Below are 17,198 nucleotides of genomic sequence, written 5' to 3'. Positions count from 1 at the left end.
GTCTTGGCTCAAAGAATGTTGAAAAACTCTGGATTAGAGCACTTCAACATCAAAGATGTTTGCATATGAAGCAATAATAAAGCTTTTCGTGAGCACAAGTGCAATTTCAATGGTTGCCATTATGCAACATATAGTCTTTTGTGTGTGGTTAGTAGTTTGTCCGCAAACACTAGTACTACTCCAAGCTTTATTAAACTTTGTTAAAAAATCATAAAAAACTGCAATGACACTTTTTTTATAAAACTAATTATATAATACAGAACAGAAAATACACATGTATGAAACAGTGCAGTTACTGCAGCCTTATTCACCATACAATAATAGGATGAATAACAATTTATTTAAACACTAACATTAACATATAATATTTAGCATGGTAGTGGCTGATGAATATTTTAAAATAAACATAGATGAAACTATAAATATTGTAGTACCTAGCTGGTGTCTTATCTACTGCTGACTTATTTGCTGTTATCAATGGAAACCTGATGAGTGTTCTGCAGTTGAAGCATGTATAAACCATCAAAACTATAAGGGTGTGGCTTGCTTAGTCTTCAGCAAAATTTTCAATCTAAAAAACTTGGAAAGATTAAGTTCTGATGATTCTTTTTTAACTTTTTCTTTAAAAAAATTTGTATTTAAATGTTCTAATTAAAATTTTTTTTAACCTTTTAAAAAATTAATAAGTTTATATCATTTATTACCCATAGCCTCACAAATAATTCTGACTAAAATAGGCAAATAACTACCTGTTAGAATGAACCTACAGCCTGTAATATAAAAGGAGACACTTTCTTTGCTATATTAGGTTTTTTAAAAGAATAGAAAACTATTTGTATGTGTGAAAAATTTTTGAATAATTAAATTTATTTAAATTTAATTTAAAATTATCAATAAATTTAAAATTTAAATTTAATTAAATTTGAATTTATTAAAACTTTTATTGTTTATTCATTGTATCAAAACTAAATACTGAAGTAGCTGCTTAGGAATGTTATATCTCGGTTCATAAAAAGTGAACGCTTATCATGCTCTCTTTTGCCATTGATTTATTTCAGTTTGGTCAGAGAGATGACAACTCTCTACACATAACTCCTCAGTAGACGAGTGGCAAAGTATTAAAAGTGAATCGATCATCAGGTGGGTGACTTGATGAGTATTATGTTAGACCCAAACATAAGCATAAGTTTGTAGTTGTTTCTTGTCAACTAGATTCGGTGACATGTGACTATCAAGGTACTGTAATTGCAATATTAATGGCACACAAGAGGATTCGATAAAAAATTTCAGCGCACACAAAATAAGGTTGCTGTAAGGTACGCACTCATTTGCCATAGCCTGCCAAAATTAATTTCTAGCCATAGATAAAAACGACAGTATAAGTGTATAAAAGAGTACAAAAATCTCAGGTCACAAATTTAATGGTGTTATGGAATGGGTGCCTTTATTAACTATTACTGGGTTATGAAAATCAGTAATTGCCACAAGTTCAGGTAGTCTTAAATTCAGAAGCTTTTAGAGCTCTAGATTCTATTTTAAGCACTCAGGAAAAGTATTTATCAATATAAATGTTGAGAAAAAGTTTGACACATAGCTTTGTGTCTTCTACTAGTTCCTTGCTTTTATCTTAAATTAGGCTGGTGCCTAGTGTTGAAATCTTCTGCGACACAGATTTTTCATTCCTAGATTTTAATAGCTATAGCTGGACAGACGCTGAACGATGATAGACATCGACAACAAAAATCTGTGAGATTTATATATGTATATATATATATATATAGATTAGTCGAATACCGGGCATCGCATGGGTATTGGAAACAGCTTATAAACAGTGGCAGGTAATGTAGTCGTTATTGACTGATTTGAGTAAGCTAGTAGCTATATGTGATGCTAAACTTACTAATAAGAGCCGTGTGATCAAGCTTTAGTGACATTGCGCGTAACACAGCTATGTATATTTTATTCCAGATCGTGACTATCTTTCCAATGAATATTCTTTTCCAGGTAGTTTAGTGGGTTAACTTGTCATCATGTTAACTGGAAGTTCTGAGATAAAATCCTCTGCAATATGAATTTTTCATTGTGAGATTTTAATCACTGAAACTGAACATAGGAGAACAGCAAAAGATTTTGATATTTATCCCACAACCAAACCAGCGGATGCGAAGTTAGGGAGTTTTTATGATAAATGCATGTGCACACAACTTACGAAAATTATTCATCAACAATGAGACGAACCCTTGTTTGAAAATTTCATTCATCAACAAATTTAACCATCGTTTTGTAGATTAGTTAAAGTATAATAACGATACAAAACACATATAGGCCTATTTAAATATGCTACCAAGTCTTTGTAAATTATCGAAAGTCTCTAAAAAACTTACCCATCTGATCGGATTATACACAAATAGGCAGATTTATTAGGACGAAAATCATCAAAAAAACGCTTGAAAATCTTGGTTTAATAAAAGTTAAGACCGGAAATTGAAATGGCGGTCGACAGATAATAGAACAATCAAGTCGTGTGCATTTCGCGAAAAAATAAAGTGCGCTTTTCACCAGTCTATAGCATTGTCGAATTGCCGAAGGTTTCGGCAATTAACATAGGAGTACAGAAATCGTTTCATTTTTGCTGATTTCAATTTTTTAATTTTCTTATGAGATTATTACAATAATTAATTATAAGTTTGGATGACTACAGAACAATGACTACGTAGTACAGATTTTCTAAAAATCTAACACAGTGTAAGTAAAGGGAATCACGATGGTATTCTTTCTAACGGCTCTAATGAGATTATTACAATTATTAATTACAAGTTCGGATGACTACAGAACAATGACTACGTAGTACAGATTTTTAAAAAATCTATATAAATATCACGACTTTGTGATATTGATAGCTATGGCGTTTTGAAATGTAAACAAAATTGTGCATTGGTTTTATATTATTACTATATTAATAATATTGGTTATTCTAATAATATCAGTGCATTTTACTTCTAATGTTGGCCAATATTGCATTTCTCTTTTTGCAGGAGGAGAGATATAAACATATAATCTTTTCCTTTCATTGTTGCTATTTGTTGTATATAATAACACCCACACTCAGTACATTACAGCTACCATTGCAGTTATCCTATTTGACTGCTAATATTGCATTTCTCAACCATCAGTACCCTTTCTTTTTTCCAATATCACTTTGGTCGTGGGCTGTATGACAGTGGAATTTCTAGTATATATAGATTGTTAGAGTAGCCTGCACAGACAGATCTCTACTGCTATGCTAACATAGGTATGAACAATAGGTCTTTAAGAGGCACCTCAGTTAATACAGTTTTAGGTTAACCATCAAGCTACCGGGTCCTGTTTGCCAACTGAACTAAAACTGACAAAAATGATTTAAGTATATTATTTGCCAATAAAGTAGCTAAAAGTATAACTTGTAATAAGTCTATGTTTAAACCTGATTTATGAATAAAACTATAAAACAAAGAAGTATAATTATGGTAATAGTTTTAGCAGTTGTAGCTAGATCTATTTACATTGCCTGTGTAATTTAATGTGTAATCCTAAGTAGTTGGCACTCATCTTTGAAGCAGCTTTGGTAGTATATCGCTAGCTGTATAACCCGGAGTTGTCCGGGTAATAAAAAGTCTTTGGAAAGAAAATTTATTTGTATTTAACATATAATAAAATTTGCCATTCTAACTTTCAAACTACATATTATGAGAAAGTGTTTTGTGTAATTAAAATAAATTTAGAAAGAAAATAAAAACAACATAGTAGGTTTTCAGAATTTGTCAAACAGCTTTTAAACTAACTTTATATCATGAGGAAAATGTTTCATGCAGGTCAAATAAATTTAAAAAATAAAACCATTATAAAAAGGTTTAGATGTAACAGTGAAATAATTAGCAAATAATGGCTAAATTAGGTCAGTTTTGTTACAATTACAAGAAAAGATGATTCGGTAATGATACAATTGATACGAACTGAGAAAAAAAATAAAAATTCTGAATGTTTAATTAATAATAACAATTTGTGCATAGAAGTGTGTGTGTATAAAAAAAGGTTACTGTTCCACCAGAAGCTATTAATCCAAACTTTGCATATGACAATACTGGTACCTCTCGATACCTGTACAAATGTAAAAATGAGACTTGATACTGTCTCTGCCTCACCGAACAGAGAAATAATGTCGAGTCTTTTTCTACGGAGATGGTATAATTGTCCGCATGAGAAGAATTGGCCTTGGCACACATATTCTCATATTTGAGAAATATATATGGAGATAGATAGTCATATGCGCTGTCTGTTAGTCTAGATTTTTAAGTGATTCTTATTGTTAGTACATTTCTTTTGAAACTGTCTTGTTCAAAAGATATCTGCTTCTGTATGCATTTATCTTAACACTCATCAATTTAATATGACAGTACATTACTTAAAAGAATTCATGGCAACTTGAAGGTACAGGTGTTTTTAAGTTACAATTAAATTTACAATTTGTTAGTAGAATCAAATAAATTCTACACACTAATTCAATAAAATTAAAAATAAATGAGTTACTATTCAATTCAATAGATTAATTTAATTTAATAAATTTAATAAATACTGAATTTAATAAAATCGATTCAATATTTGTTGGCAACCTTAGAAGCGGGCACAATTTTGCACAACTTGAGACTACAGTACTTGCATAGGTGCTTTCTAGTCACCCTAGTGGTTTCTTCTACATAAGAAGTTAATTCTAAGATGGAACTAGGTTAGTCTCTTGTTTTTCATCAGTAATAAGTCTTGGAACACCTGACTAGAGTTAGACATGGTTTGAACAGAGGTCGGTTTTTTGTTTAATGGGTAACTGCGTAAAACCTGTCACAGATTGGGCTACATGTTACCCTGCAGGCTTTTTGCCAAGTCAGTTTTCTTTTTGTCAAGAAGTTTTTTTATTTTCAGTTTTTGCAGCAATTTATGTTTCGCCTTTCAAGTCTATTTTCAATTAGAACTGTTGAAACTAATACTTTTTAATGTTCTCAGACTCTTTCTAAAATTGTTCATAGCCAATCAATCACTTGACATTTAATGATCAGTCACATCACTCAGTATTTCATATTTTTGTATTTGGTACAATTTTGTTTTGTAATATTTCTTTTTCATTATATTTCTTGCTTTCATTACTCACACATGTAGTTATTATATTTCAAGTGTCATATTAGCTGAATTTGGTAGATTATTAGGCTCTCAACACAAATCACTCAGGCAATTCTGGGTAGCAAGTTAATCCAAAACTACATGGTGAGGGTATTTTAAAGTTTCTTTCTGTGATGAATCATTTGAAGCAAAATAATTTAAAAGAAATTATGTTTAATATTTTGCAATACAGCAAATACCCTAAGACGCTCATATTTTGCTAGTATTTATTTTTGTGAGTAGCATACAGAATAAAATTTCACTGCACCTTAATTTCGCAGCGCTTGTGAGTGCGAAAATATAGTGATGTGAAAATAAATGCAGTGGAACAAACATAACTAGATTCCTCAGGTTCAGTTCACCGCAGGCCTGTATTCACTGGTTGCAATTTGGAGTGGCTAATGTTAAGCAACTAGTTATGAGCACCTGGGGGTGTTGAGGGGGGTGGTTTATGCCCCCAACTGATTTTTCTTATGTAGAGCCTCAACCGGGCCTTTCAGGTGAAGTTTTAAAACAGTTTATCGGAAAGTATCAACATTTTTCTATTTTTCGAGATTAGTTTTGTTTTAGGGGATGTGACTGACAAGAAGTTTTTAAATTAAAATAGGCAAAACTTGATCGCAGTGAAAATGCTCAGAAAAAGACATATTTTTCTTTTGAGCATTTTAACAAAGATCAATTTTGCCGATTTTATTTTAAGTTCACACGGTGGTTTCCACACTTTCAATGGGACATGACCATGCGAATGTTTGGTAAAACTTGATATTTTGCAAATCTTTATAAAGGCCGTTAACAAAAATATTGTGCCACTGATGATGATAATAATGATGCCTAAGAGCTACTAAATGTTGATGTTTGTCTCTATGGCTTCGAATAAAGTGATATTCTACAATGATAAAAACCGTCTCCATAGCCGTTGGGCAAATAACTTTTCGAATAAATGATGTTGAGGTCGAGTTATCTGAAGCAATTTATCATTGCGTGGGAACGGACCAAACAAATTCGCTCGAGTTAACCTTGTGTTTGAGATGAAATGTTACATTTTATTCGAGGGTGAGTTATCCGAGTTTGACTGTACTTACCCGCGGAAAGTTCCTAAAAATTTGGGACGGCTCAGCCAGCCGCTCCAGGGAATACTGGGCTGGTTCACCAATAAGAAAAAAATTTCAATTTGGGACTAGTTCGTAATTGTGAACCGCAGGTAGAATGGTGTGGGCAAGGTCAATAAAGCAATTTGATCGCTTGCTGCCATTTGTTTCTTGGACTATCAATGAACAAAGCTATTTAATTTCGCGGTTTTGCTCGTTTGTTATGATAGTTTCGTTTCGCACATTAAATTTTTGCGAGAGGGTGACTCCGCAAAATCGCAAAAGTTAGATGAGGCGAATACATAAGTTTCCTTGGGTATTGTAAAATAGTCTTCTTGAAAACGTAAATTTTGTATCACAATAAAAACAAATTTATATTTCCAGGCACAACAATATTTTCTAAGTCTCTGAGATTAACATTAATACAAATAAAATAGGTTGTAATTCAACTGAAGATGTGAATATCATAGACAAGAGATAATATAATTCAAACAGCTGAAAATAGAAATTTATTATTTTTAGCATTCATACAAAAGAAACAGTTTGTAAGTAGTCAACCATAAAGAATAAGTACTTGTAATGCATTCATAACTTTACTTAATACTCAATTAGATTAAGTTCTCACCAGAAAGAAAATTTTTGCTTAAGTCTTTAAAACGATTAAAAATTTTCAAACCATCACAACAAAAATTTGGAAAAAATATTATTTATATTTGAAATAGCTATAGATAAAACCACCAGACAAAATTATTATACTTAACAGTAGCTTAGAGTACATACATGTACGAATGCATGAACAAGTACATACCCAAGTACATGTACTGGCATATTTACAGACACATGCGCTCGTACTTTTATTTTTATCTGTAGATAAATTTATAGATGTACTTTTTCCAAAACATTTAGGCCTATAAACCAAATGATTAACTTTTAAATGAGCATAAAATCATGGTTTTATTAGTACTCATAGATAACCCTGCTTAACCAAGAGAAGCAACCGACTATTTAAAAATAATAAGCTATATATACAGATAAGTAGTCCATGTAAAACACAAAAGTATAAATTAAAATAATAAGCTAATTTAGTATTGCTAAATATTTAAAAGTTTATAGAAATTCAGATTTCTGTTGTCTTTGTGTACAGTATTGTAATAATCCACGCTGTACACAACTGCCGCTGTCGATCAAAGACATTCAAGTTACTATTGCTGTTTCTTGTTGGGTTCTGGTTGAAGGGCGATATTCTCATACAGGCTACCTTCAGTGAGAAAAGAATTTTCATAATCTGGGTCATATTTTAATTCTGACTCAGTTGGTTCAAGCTCTATAGATTGACATTGGCTTAATTTTCCATCAGTTTCTGATTTGCCCAATACCTACAAAAGAAGTTAGCTATACATATCATCAAGTAAGCAAATTAGAATTGACATAAATAATGAGCAGCTTGAAAGGGATCAATCTGTGGTTAAAATTACAACTATAATTACAAATTACAATTAATTTTTAGTGTCATCTAATACTGCTGTATTTCCTTCAACAATTAAACTGTTGTCATTGTAATATATTCTGGTAACCATTTTAATTCTTTTATTTGCCATGAATAGGCTTAAAAGACTCCAGAGTTTCCATTCTACAAAAAATTGTTTATTTGTTTAGGATATTATTTTCATAGAAAGCAATATTTTATTAATGGTTCTATGAAGTTATGCATACAAACAGCAGCTTTCCAGAATAAACTGTCCTACCCTGGGACACTTATATTTTGCTAGTATTCAGTTTCGTGAGTAGCATACAGAGTAAAATTTCAGTGCAACTTAATTTCGCAGCTTTGATGAGGGCGAAAATAAAGTGATGTGAAAATAAATGCAGTGGAACAAACATAATTAGATTCCTCAGGTTCGGTTCAGCGGTAAGAAATTTTTTTTTAATTTGGGACTAGTTTGTAATTGCGAACCACAGGTTCGCAGGCTTGTGTGGGCAAGATCGATAATGTAATTTGATCGCTTACTGCCATTTGTTTCTTGGACTATCAATGAACAAAGCTATTTAATTCCGCGTTTTCGCTCATTTGTTATGATAGTTTCGTTTTGCTCATGCAATTTTCGCAAGAGGATGACTCCGCGAAAACGCGAAAGTTAGATGAGGCGACGAAATAAGTGTCCTAGGGTATTTAGATTGAACGTATGTTGAAATTTATTAAAAAATAAATCAAAATAGCACATTTATCTGAAAAATAAAGGTTGCCTTTCTTGAATGAATGATAAACAACCTAACCAATCAGAACTGACAGCAAGTAAACATAAAGACAATATGGACTGCAAATCACCGGTATTTCCCAGGAAGCATAGCAAAAATGAGCACACACAGTACACTTACAAATGAATACATAAAGTTCTTACTTTAGCCATCAAATGAGGTCTACAATTACATGGTTTAGTTTGTATGCATGCAAGCAGGTGTTAGCTTGGAGGTTAGAAGTTAGAAAAGAATTTATCAAATGCATAGTTACAAGTATAGAGTTAAGTAGCATGCATAAAAATGACCTTGCACCAACTACAGATGGGCACTAACTTTCATGGCTTTGATAAAAAACTGAGTAGTACAGTTCTGCATTATATACAAATTAAAATAAGCTTGACATAACTATACTTGATGATATTTATCAAAGAGCTTGTTCTCCAAAAATTTGTTGTACAACGGGGTTTGTTTTACAAGACTGAACAAAGAAATACGCAACTGAATACTCGAGTTCGCTTCTATCATTGACTTACTTGAGGTTGTCTATCAAAACAGCCAACCTCAAGTAATTCTTCTAAGTTGGCTGTTTTGTAATGTATCGGAATAGATAGGATTTTTAGCAACATTTAGCAGCAAAATCATTTTCTAATTTTTAATGTTTTGCCTAAGCTATGCATTTTTAAAATAGCATTATAGTTTATAATACACATCAGTCGTAGTTTAAAAACTAAAAAGAGTGTAAAGGTAGCTAATGAGCTATTTTTTTCATTTCAGCTATGGCTCATATATACATGTAGCTAGATCAACAAGTTTAAACTTTGGGAAATTATAAAAATGTATTTAAAACGTTCTACAAAAGCAATTATAAAAGGGCTCAAATATTATAGGAATGGTCATATAAAATTCTCTTTAATAAAAGTTAATTTGATAATTATTTGGTCAGTGCTCAATCAGTTGTGGATAATAAACTAATGACCTAGTTTAAAGTGCTAATTATCTCATCGGTGTCACATATAATTGCAATTGTCTATATATACAGCTAAATACAAGTGAAGGCGTCTCGTGACAAGCTTGCTAAAAATTGGAATCAAAATAATTAGGCAAGCAAAGAATGAAAACTTTATTATTCTAGCCAACTAAATAGATAGTTGCTTTTCTTGCTGATATATTTTACTAAAGCAAACTTTTTGCTTCCCACTTTTGTCTGATATTAGAGAAGTTGTATTGCTGAAATTGGTTTTATACGTTGCATAGTGTTCAATTTATTAATAGCGACAGATAAAAAAAGATAAATCAACAACAAATAACAGTCAGAGTCTATTTAGCCAAGCAAAGATTTTTCAAGCGAGGTTCTTGGCTTTAAAAATTTACTATCTTCATTTTAATAATTGTATTCGATAACTCAGTGCTATTTTCAAAATTTCTATTACAACAAACATACACATTAGTTAATTTGCATAATTATAATGCAGTATAATAAAACAGTTTAATGTAAAGAAGATTGTAAAAAGGCTTAATTTAGTGATAAGGAGAGACATGAAAAAGTGAACATTAGTGAATCTATACTTAAACTAATCACAAATAGTAACCATACAATCAAGGTAATAATTTTTAGTCAAAATGCCTCCAATTTAAATTTTACAATCAGAAATCGTAGTAAAACATCGTAAGAAAATTTTCAAAGTGGTTTAAGTTTTACTTTATAAAAAAGGAACAAAATCAGTTAGAGTGCTTTATAAAAAATGTTCAGCTACAAAGTAGTTCAGCAAGGACACTGGCTAGTCAATTTTGACAGATATTTTTTTCTCCGTAACTTAAAAATAGGAGTTCTGTAATAGTTTATCTTGTTCATTTAGTAGCTACTTTTAAAATTATTAACCGTCTTTGAATATTTCAAAGGAACTAGACAAAAACAAATTTAAGTTTAGCAAAAGTGCGGTTTTATCCACAAAATATCATATTTTTGCAGTGAGCCAACAGACTTATACACCTCAATAAGATCTAGTCAATAGATTGCCAAATTGAATTCAACTTTTACAGTCAATAATGATTAATGTTATTAAAAGATTTTTCATTGCATGATCTATTCTTTCCAGTTTTAAAATAAATTGAGTGCTGGTGTCTAGAAAGTCGTTACACTATCTTTACTGCTTTTATAGTTTTAAAATATCAGCTGATATGTACATGTACATATAAATTGACTAACAGCCAAAATACCTAAGCACCAGTAGAAATGTATATTGTTTGAGCACCTGTTCATTTAAAGATTCCTGAATTTTTCTGCGCCGAGTGTTTGGACTTGCAACGTTTGCTTGTGAGTTGCTCAATTCTTCATGGGGAGTCATCTCGTTCTTTTTCTGTTATGAAAAGAATATAAATAACCGGTTAGGTTTCTTTTGCATGAGCTAATATAGCAGAGGTAGTTTGAGTCAAGTCAGTATCAGTGTATTGAGCAGTAGTTGCAGCTATTTTTAACAGAGACTCAGTGTCTGTTGCAAATATTATTTATAGAGATAAATTTATTTATACAGGTAACAAATAATTTTGTTACAAATAAAAAGCTTGCTTAAAGTAGGCGAGATGCTTCATTTGACTAAAAATTGCTTAAAAACTTTTTTGAAGGTTAAATTGCCACAAAATTCACATAACAGTTATATTTTATAAAAAATTCACCATGTCTTACTCTGCTGTGTTGTGTTGTAGGTGCAAACTATGTGACAATGTGATTACAAGCTCGTAAAAGCTAAAAAGCGAACAGTTAATCGCAGCCATCACGAAAAAGCCTTAGATTAAAATCTCTTTCAAACAAACAATAAACAAACACCTTCATTAAAGATTTAGATTAGTAAATGTTGTATACGTTAATTCAAACAAATATTTTAAGATAAAAATTATTTCTTATGCTGAGCATTCACCTGCTCAAAAAGGTTTAAGGGATTATAGGCACTTAACGTAGGAAACTTCAAACCTTAAAGATAAGAAGCCTTTGAGGGATTTATGAGAATACTACATCTTTTTTTAAATTATCTCATCATTGTTTCTTTTACAATAGGCCTATAGTGTAAATATTAAATAAAAATTTTGCGGTAGCAAATTTATACATCTCTAAAAAAATTGATATCTCTAGTTTGTACTAAACTGGCAAGAAGAGTTAGCTATTTGATATCTCTAGTTTGTACTATCTGGCAAGGAGAGTTAGCTATTTGATATCTCTAGTTTGTACTAAACTGGCAAGGAGAGTTAGCTATTTGATATCTCTAGTTTGTACTAAACTGGCAAGGAGAGTTAGCTATTTGATATCTCTAGTTTGTACTAAACTGGCAAGGAGAGTTAGCTATTTGATATCTCTAGTTTGTACTAAACTGGCAAGGAGAGTTAGCTATTTGATATCTCTAGTTTGTACTAAACTGGCAAGGAGAGTTAGCTATTTGATATCTTTAGATTGTACTAAACTGGCAAGGAGAGTTAGCTATTTGATATCTCTAGTTTGTACTAAACTGGCAAGGAGAATTAGCTATTTGAAACAAATTTCATTTTAGTTAAAAATTTAAAGCTGCACAGAAATGAAAATTATAAAAAATAACCTTTGCAAGCACGGTGAGTCTTGTTTGAGGCACAGGAGGCTTTGGAGAGCGCATATGTTGAGTTCTCGCAGGCTCTTTTGGTTCAGTAATTGGCACATTTATGTAGTTCTCATCCATGATTAGTGCTTCATTAACATACGCCGCGTGTTCATTGCGCTGAGCAGCTACAACATCATACATGTTGGATATTTAATAATCTGCAGCTGCAGAGTAATTTCATCAAACTAAATGGTACCTAACAAAAAATTTTAATTAAACACCATTGGCCATCACGTTCAATTAAAAGCAAATATCAGCCAATACATTCAGGTGAAAGCTAACATGGCCATCACGCTCTGTTAAAGGAGGCTATTGGCCATTTCAATCTAATGTCAATTATGTTGTGTCGATGTAAGTAACAACAGCATGCATTACACATTAGCTACTCATTGACTATTACTACGTTTCAACGGCACGTGTGATGTGTAAGTTTGATCAAATCCGCAAAATATCTGCATCACGGAAACAGCAAAAACGTACAAGTTAAGCAAATTTTGATATCCGCCAAATTTGTTCAAAATTTTCATGCTTTTGACTGATGAAAACAGCACTGGGGAATGATGCGTATTAAAATATTGCGCAAGCTATTCCATTTTAAACATTTTCACACTTCCGACGATTTTATTTTGATTTGAGCAGTTCCGAATGCGCTAATGTTTTAAATGCTGTTACGGAGTGACAAAACTGCATTGCTACCTATTGACCTGTGAGGTCAATAGGTAGCGCTGCAGTTCAGTCATTTTACCAAAGTGCTGGCATTAAATGGGCATCATGGGAATGTCTATTAAAACACTTAATTGCGCGGTAACTCAACTTTCGGACTATTCTAAATGCGCAGTATGCCCGTCGTGGAAATATGGTGCATGCATTTTATCACTTTGCTTACCTTTTGTTTATAGAGAGCAGCTGATTTTTGCAGAAATATAGTTTTATAGTTTGACCAAGAATTTTTCTGATCAATAAAATGAACTGTCTAATCTTTACTCATGCATACTGTCTCTGAAATATTTATTTACCTATTTCTGTGTTTTGAATAACAAAATGCTATTTTGCGTAACTCGTGAATATTCAAAGACAAAAAATGAAACAGGTTTAGGTGGAGTCTATCTGAGTGATATTTTATTAAAAGCTTGTTGTTATTGCAGATTTAGTTAACCTACTTATGAAGCCACACGCTTTAAGTTCATGACAATGTCAATATCTGTGACTGTGTGTAAATGGCTCCACTACTTTGTAATCGATAATGAAAATTTATCGCGGAGAACTGTGAGAACTGTTTACATATTTGAACTGACCGTAAGTGACAGGTACCAAGTATTAAATAAAAGATTTAGTGGATTGTTTGTAGGCAAATACCCATGTGATAAAATAACTCATCAGCATCTGCAGGCTTTGAAATGATATAAAACCAAATAATTTGAGGCTTTACACCCTTCCTAACACCACCTATGATCTTCGTACAAGTTGAAACACTAAACTACTGTTCATAACTCTGTGCTCAAACTGCTGAATTGCAGCTGTCTTTTATACCACTAGTTTATACCAAAAGTTATACCTTTTATACCACTTTTATACCAAAAGTTTAGTAGAGAAGATTAAAAGCCGTATAAAGTTGTTACCAGTTGCGCGAACAGGAATAGGAATGAACATGTCATAATCATCAACTCTTGTCATTGGAGTAATCCTTGCTATTGGCTTAGAAGATTCCATAGATTCCAAAGATGCTCCCTCCTCCTCACTGGACTCTTGGATTACTTTAGATTCAACCAATTCTGGCGACGGCAAATCTGACTCAGCTGTGAACAAAGTAGTACTTGTGAGTATTTCTTGCTAATTATTTCCATTTAGAAACATTGAGTGAAACTGCTAGAGAAAGCACGCTTGTAAATCACATAAACATTCAGTCAAACTTGGTGCTACCATATTTTCTTAGAACTAAGCATTTAGCAGTTATGGTTTTACAAGTACAGTTATAACTATTACCGAACATGAAAAGACAGGAACAAGTAAGTTTACAAAGCGATATCAACTCGAGTGTATGTGGCAGCGCAAAAGAGGTCAAAAAGGGCATATATAGTACTGATTTTAAATTTTCTTAATTTTTTTCGCAACTCATTAAATAAAATTTTCTTAATATAATTGAAAAACATGTATTAAGGAATAAATAAAGTGAATTTAAGTAAAGTAAATTTTACTTTATTTAAAATATTAAGTAAATTTAACAACGATCAATTTATTTAAGCTCCTTAGATAAATTCAATTGAAAATAAGCCAAGTCATGCTAAGGTTGTGTATGGTAAGCTGCCACCAGTTAAAGATTTTAGCATTTTGAAATTTACGCCTTCAAATATTTGTTAGCACTGTGCACTTGTTGGCACCGTGCACTTGTTGCCACCGTGCACTTGTTCGCACTGTGTACTTGTTGGCACTGTTCACTTGTTGGCACTGTGCATCTGTTACCACTTTGAACTTTTTGAAACTGTACATATGTTACCACTTTGAACTTTTTGACACTGTGCATATGTTACCACTTTGAACTTCTTGGTACTGTGTACTGGTTTAACCTTGTTCACTTGTTGCTGTTGTTTACATGCCAGCACTGTGCATCTTTTAGCGTTATTCCTATGTGTCAAGTTAAGCACAGTATTAGTTTTTAAGTTTACTAGTTTTGCTTTAGTTTAACTTTTAAATAAAACCTTGCTTCAGAAAAAAGGCTCTTGCAAACACAAGATTGCCAAAGGGGTGAAGTCAGCAGATCAAAATAAACAGAGTTTCAAGCTAAGATTTTTAGCATGGAGTGAAAGATTTTGTACTCTTTTGTAAATGCTTTAAAAAGTAAAAAATGGTTGGCAACTCAGAGCTCAATACGTTTTGAGTTTTGCTGCGCAACAACATATCGCCTTTTTGTATTTAGATATTTCATTAATATTAGTTAGAACTCACACATAATAATATTCAAAATTCAAAATACACTATCCATAAACTATTGTGCACTGTTTATTATGTTTAGTATGACCTAACGATAAAAGAAGCTTTACAATATGTACTGAAACAAAATAATAACCTTGGTAGAGTATAACCTATTTATGAAAATAGTGTATTACTCCAAAGAGCTAGGGGATACTTACTAACTGCTTCTTGATGCTTGAGGGTTTCAAGTCGCTTCTGCTTAGCATCGCTAATAGAAAGTGGGCTGCAAGAAATAATGAACATTTGAAAGGTTTTAGCTAAGTTTTAAAGTGAAAAATATGTTTGTCGCAACTATTACTAAAAAAATAACCACTCAAAGTATTATTCTTGTTAAAACAAATGAAATGAGCCTGAATTGTCAAATTCTGTAACTATTTTTTACTTTTCTGTTCTTCTAGCAAATTTGCATCAATAAACGCTTAGTTGATTCTTATAATTTAGGAAGTGGTTGTCTGATTTTCGATCTTATATCAGTGCTAATAACTATAATAATGTTTTAAAAATAATAATAAAAATTAGATAATACTTATACTAGTAATCAAGTTTCATCGCTTTTAATCTTAAAACATCATCACAATTAGACCACCTCAAACATCAAAAACAATCAAAAATGATAAAAAATACTGATACTTTCTGATAAAATCAACTATATTTGGTGGAAGTTTATCTTTAAAACTATTTTGGGAAATAAAGGAGCAAAAGTAATAAAAACAAATTGCCAAGTTATCTGGGAGAAAGCAATTTAAGTTATAGAAATTTGTAAATTTTCGGTGATGGTAGTCATGCATTTATCAACCTTGATAAACAGGAAGATTAACATATTAAATGTTGGTAAAGATGTAGTGGTTTATAACCACCACTCGGTTCTTCGAATAAACATTTTATTCAACCACTTGTTCTGTTGTTTACACTTTGTGTTTGTTTTCTCATTGTAGATATGCATAGTAACATTGCAGACTACATGTATATAAGTTTGTCTATATATACAGAAGTAACCAATTGCATAGAAGCTTCAAAGGCTACTAAATACCTTTCTTTTGAAGTTTCCAAAGGCTCAATAGAAACAGGTTCATCATCCGCAAGAGCTTTGAACTCAAGGTATCCATCCGATGTCACAGTTGACCTAATATTTGGCGTGCCAACTTCCATCGGCTGCAAGATTCCTATGTCAGCTTTACTGGCAGCTGTTTTTGCAGAGCCGCGTGTTTGCCTAAGAAAACAAATTGTGTCAAACCGAGGTTATCGGGGCATTAAATAGGTTAACTGGCAGTCAATATCACTGCTGACTAGTTTCTTGAGAACCTTCAAAAAAACTACCAAAATATATTAATCGTGTGAAACCTAAAACTGCCATGGTGTTTATTTCAATTTAAAGCATATTGTTACGCTAATAATAGCACATGATATTATAGCCATTTTTATTTTAGCTAGTTTATTAAACCAGATCTTGAATCAGAAATTGTCCACTATTAAACTGCAGGTTAATAATAAGCGTTTAGTAAAGTTAGAACTTCAGTAAATAGCGATGTATAGCCTCCTACCATACAGAGACAGCCTCTTCGTATACTGACGAGTCTTTGTTACTATTGGCTGGACTGTTCACTGGTACTCGAGTTAGCAACCCAACTTTTGACTGTTTTAATGAAGGTGACCTTTCCTTTTTGGACATTTTCATCTGAAATAAAATAGAGCTAAATATATATGTAACAATTTGAGTTGGACAGTAAATCTGATGTATCAAATTAATTGTATGCAAAACTTGCTTACTAGTATTTGTAGCCTTTGTGAGTCTTTGTTACTGTTAACTTACAAGTATGGCAATAGCCTAAAAATGAAACAACTTCTAGTAAAATTAGCATTAGTTTTGGCATTGCATAAAGGGCAGCTATATAATATCATCTTAAATTTAAACTGTTGCTATATAACGGATATATGTGGCACAGATATTGCTGCAAATTAAATAAAATTCAAAATTCAAGGACAACAAAATAATAAAAATTTGTAAGAATAAACCCTACATCTTTTTAATTCATTGTTATTTGCTGAGCATCAGCCAGAAAAAGGTCAAAATTACAATTTAGCAATTTGGAAG

General features: G+C 31.9%; 1 protein-coding gene across 3 annotated transcripts in view; it reads right to left on the bottom strand.

The window, feature by feature from the left end:
• Positions 1 to 6,765: 6,765 nt before the first annotated feature.
• The window catches only part of LOC137405667 (uncharacterized), a 54,293-nt gene continuing 43,860 nt past the window's right edge, over positions 6,766 to 17,198 (bottom strand). Inside the window, exons 27-34 of one of the 3 annotated variants that reach the window (XM_068092006.1) lie at positions 16,648 to 16,781; positions 16,137 to 16,316; positions 15,265 to 15,329; positions 13,756 to 13,932; positions 12,098 to 12,261; positions 10,766 to 10,870; positions 8,652 to 8,693; positions 7,514 to 7,651 (exon numbers count right to left, since the gene is read on the bottom strand). In XM_068092006.1, the coding sequence (XP_067948107.1) occupies positions 8,676 to 8,693; positions 10,766 to 10,870; positions 12,098 to 12,261; positions 13,756 to 13,932; positions 15,265 to 15,329; positions 16,137 to 16,316; positions 16,648 to 16,781 (843 nt within the window). In that variant the 3' untranslated portion in view covers positions 7,514 to 7,651; positions 8,652 to 8,675. Of the gene's footprint in view, positions 7,652 to 8,651; positions 8,694 to 10,765; positions 10,871 to 12,097; positions 12,262 to 13,755; positions 13,933 to 15,264; positions 15,330 to 16,136; positions 16,317 to 16,647; positions 16,782 to 17,198 lie in introns of all 3 variants that reach the window. The other 2 variants (XM_068092005.1, XM_068092004.1) reach the window with 2 other exon arrangements.

The sequence above is a fragment of the Watersipora subatra genome, chromosome 10 (assembly GCF_963576615.1).
Source record: "Watersipora subatra chromosome 10, tzWatSuba1.1, whole genome shotgun sequence".
Taxonomy (NCBI): Eukaryota; Metazoa; Bryozoa; class Gymnolaemata; order Cheilostomatida; family Watersiporidae; genus Watersipora; species Watersipora subatra.
The sequence above is the reverse complement of the archived record's forward strand: the minus strand, read 5'-3'. Positions and strand labels throughout refer to the sequence as shown.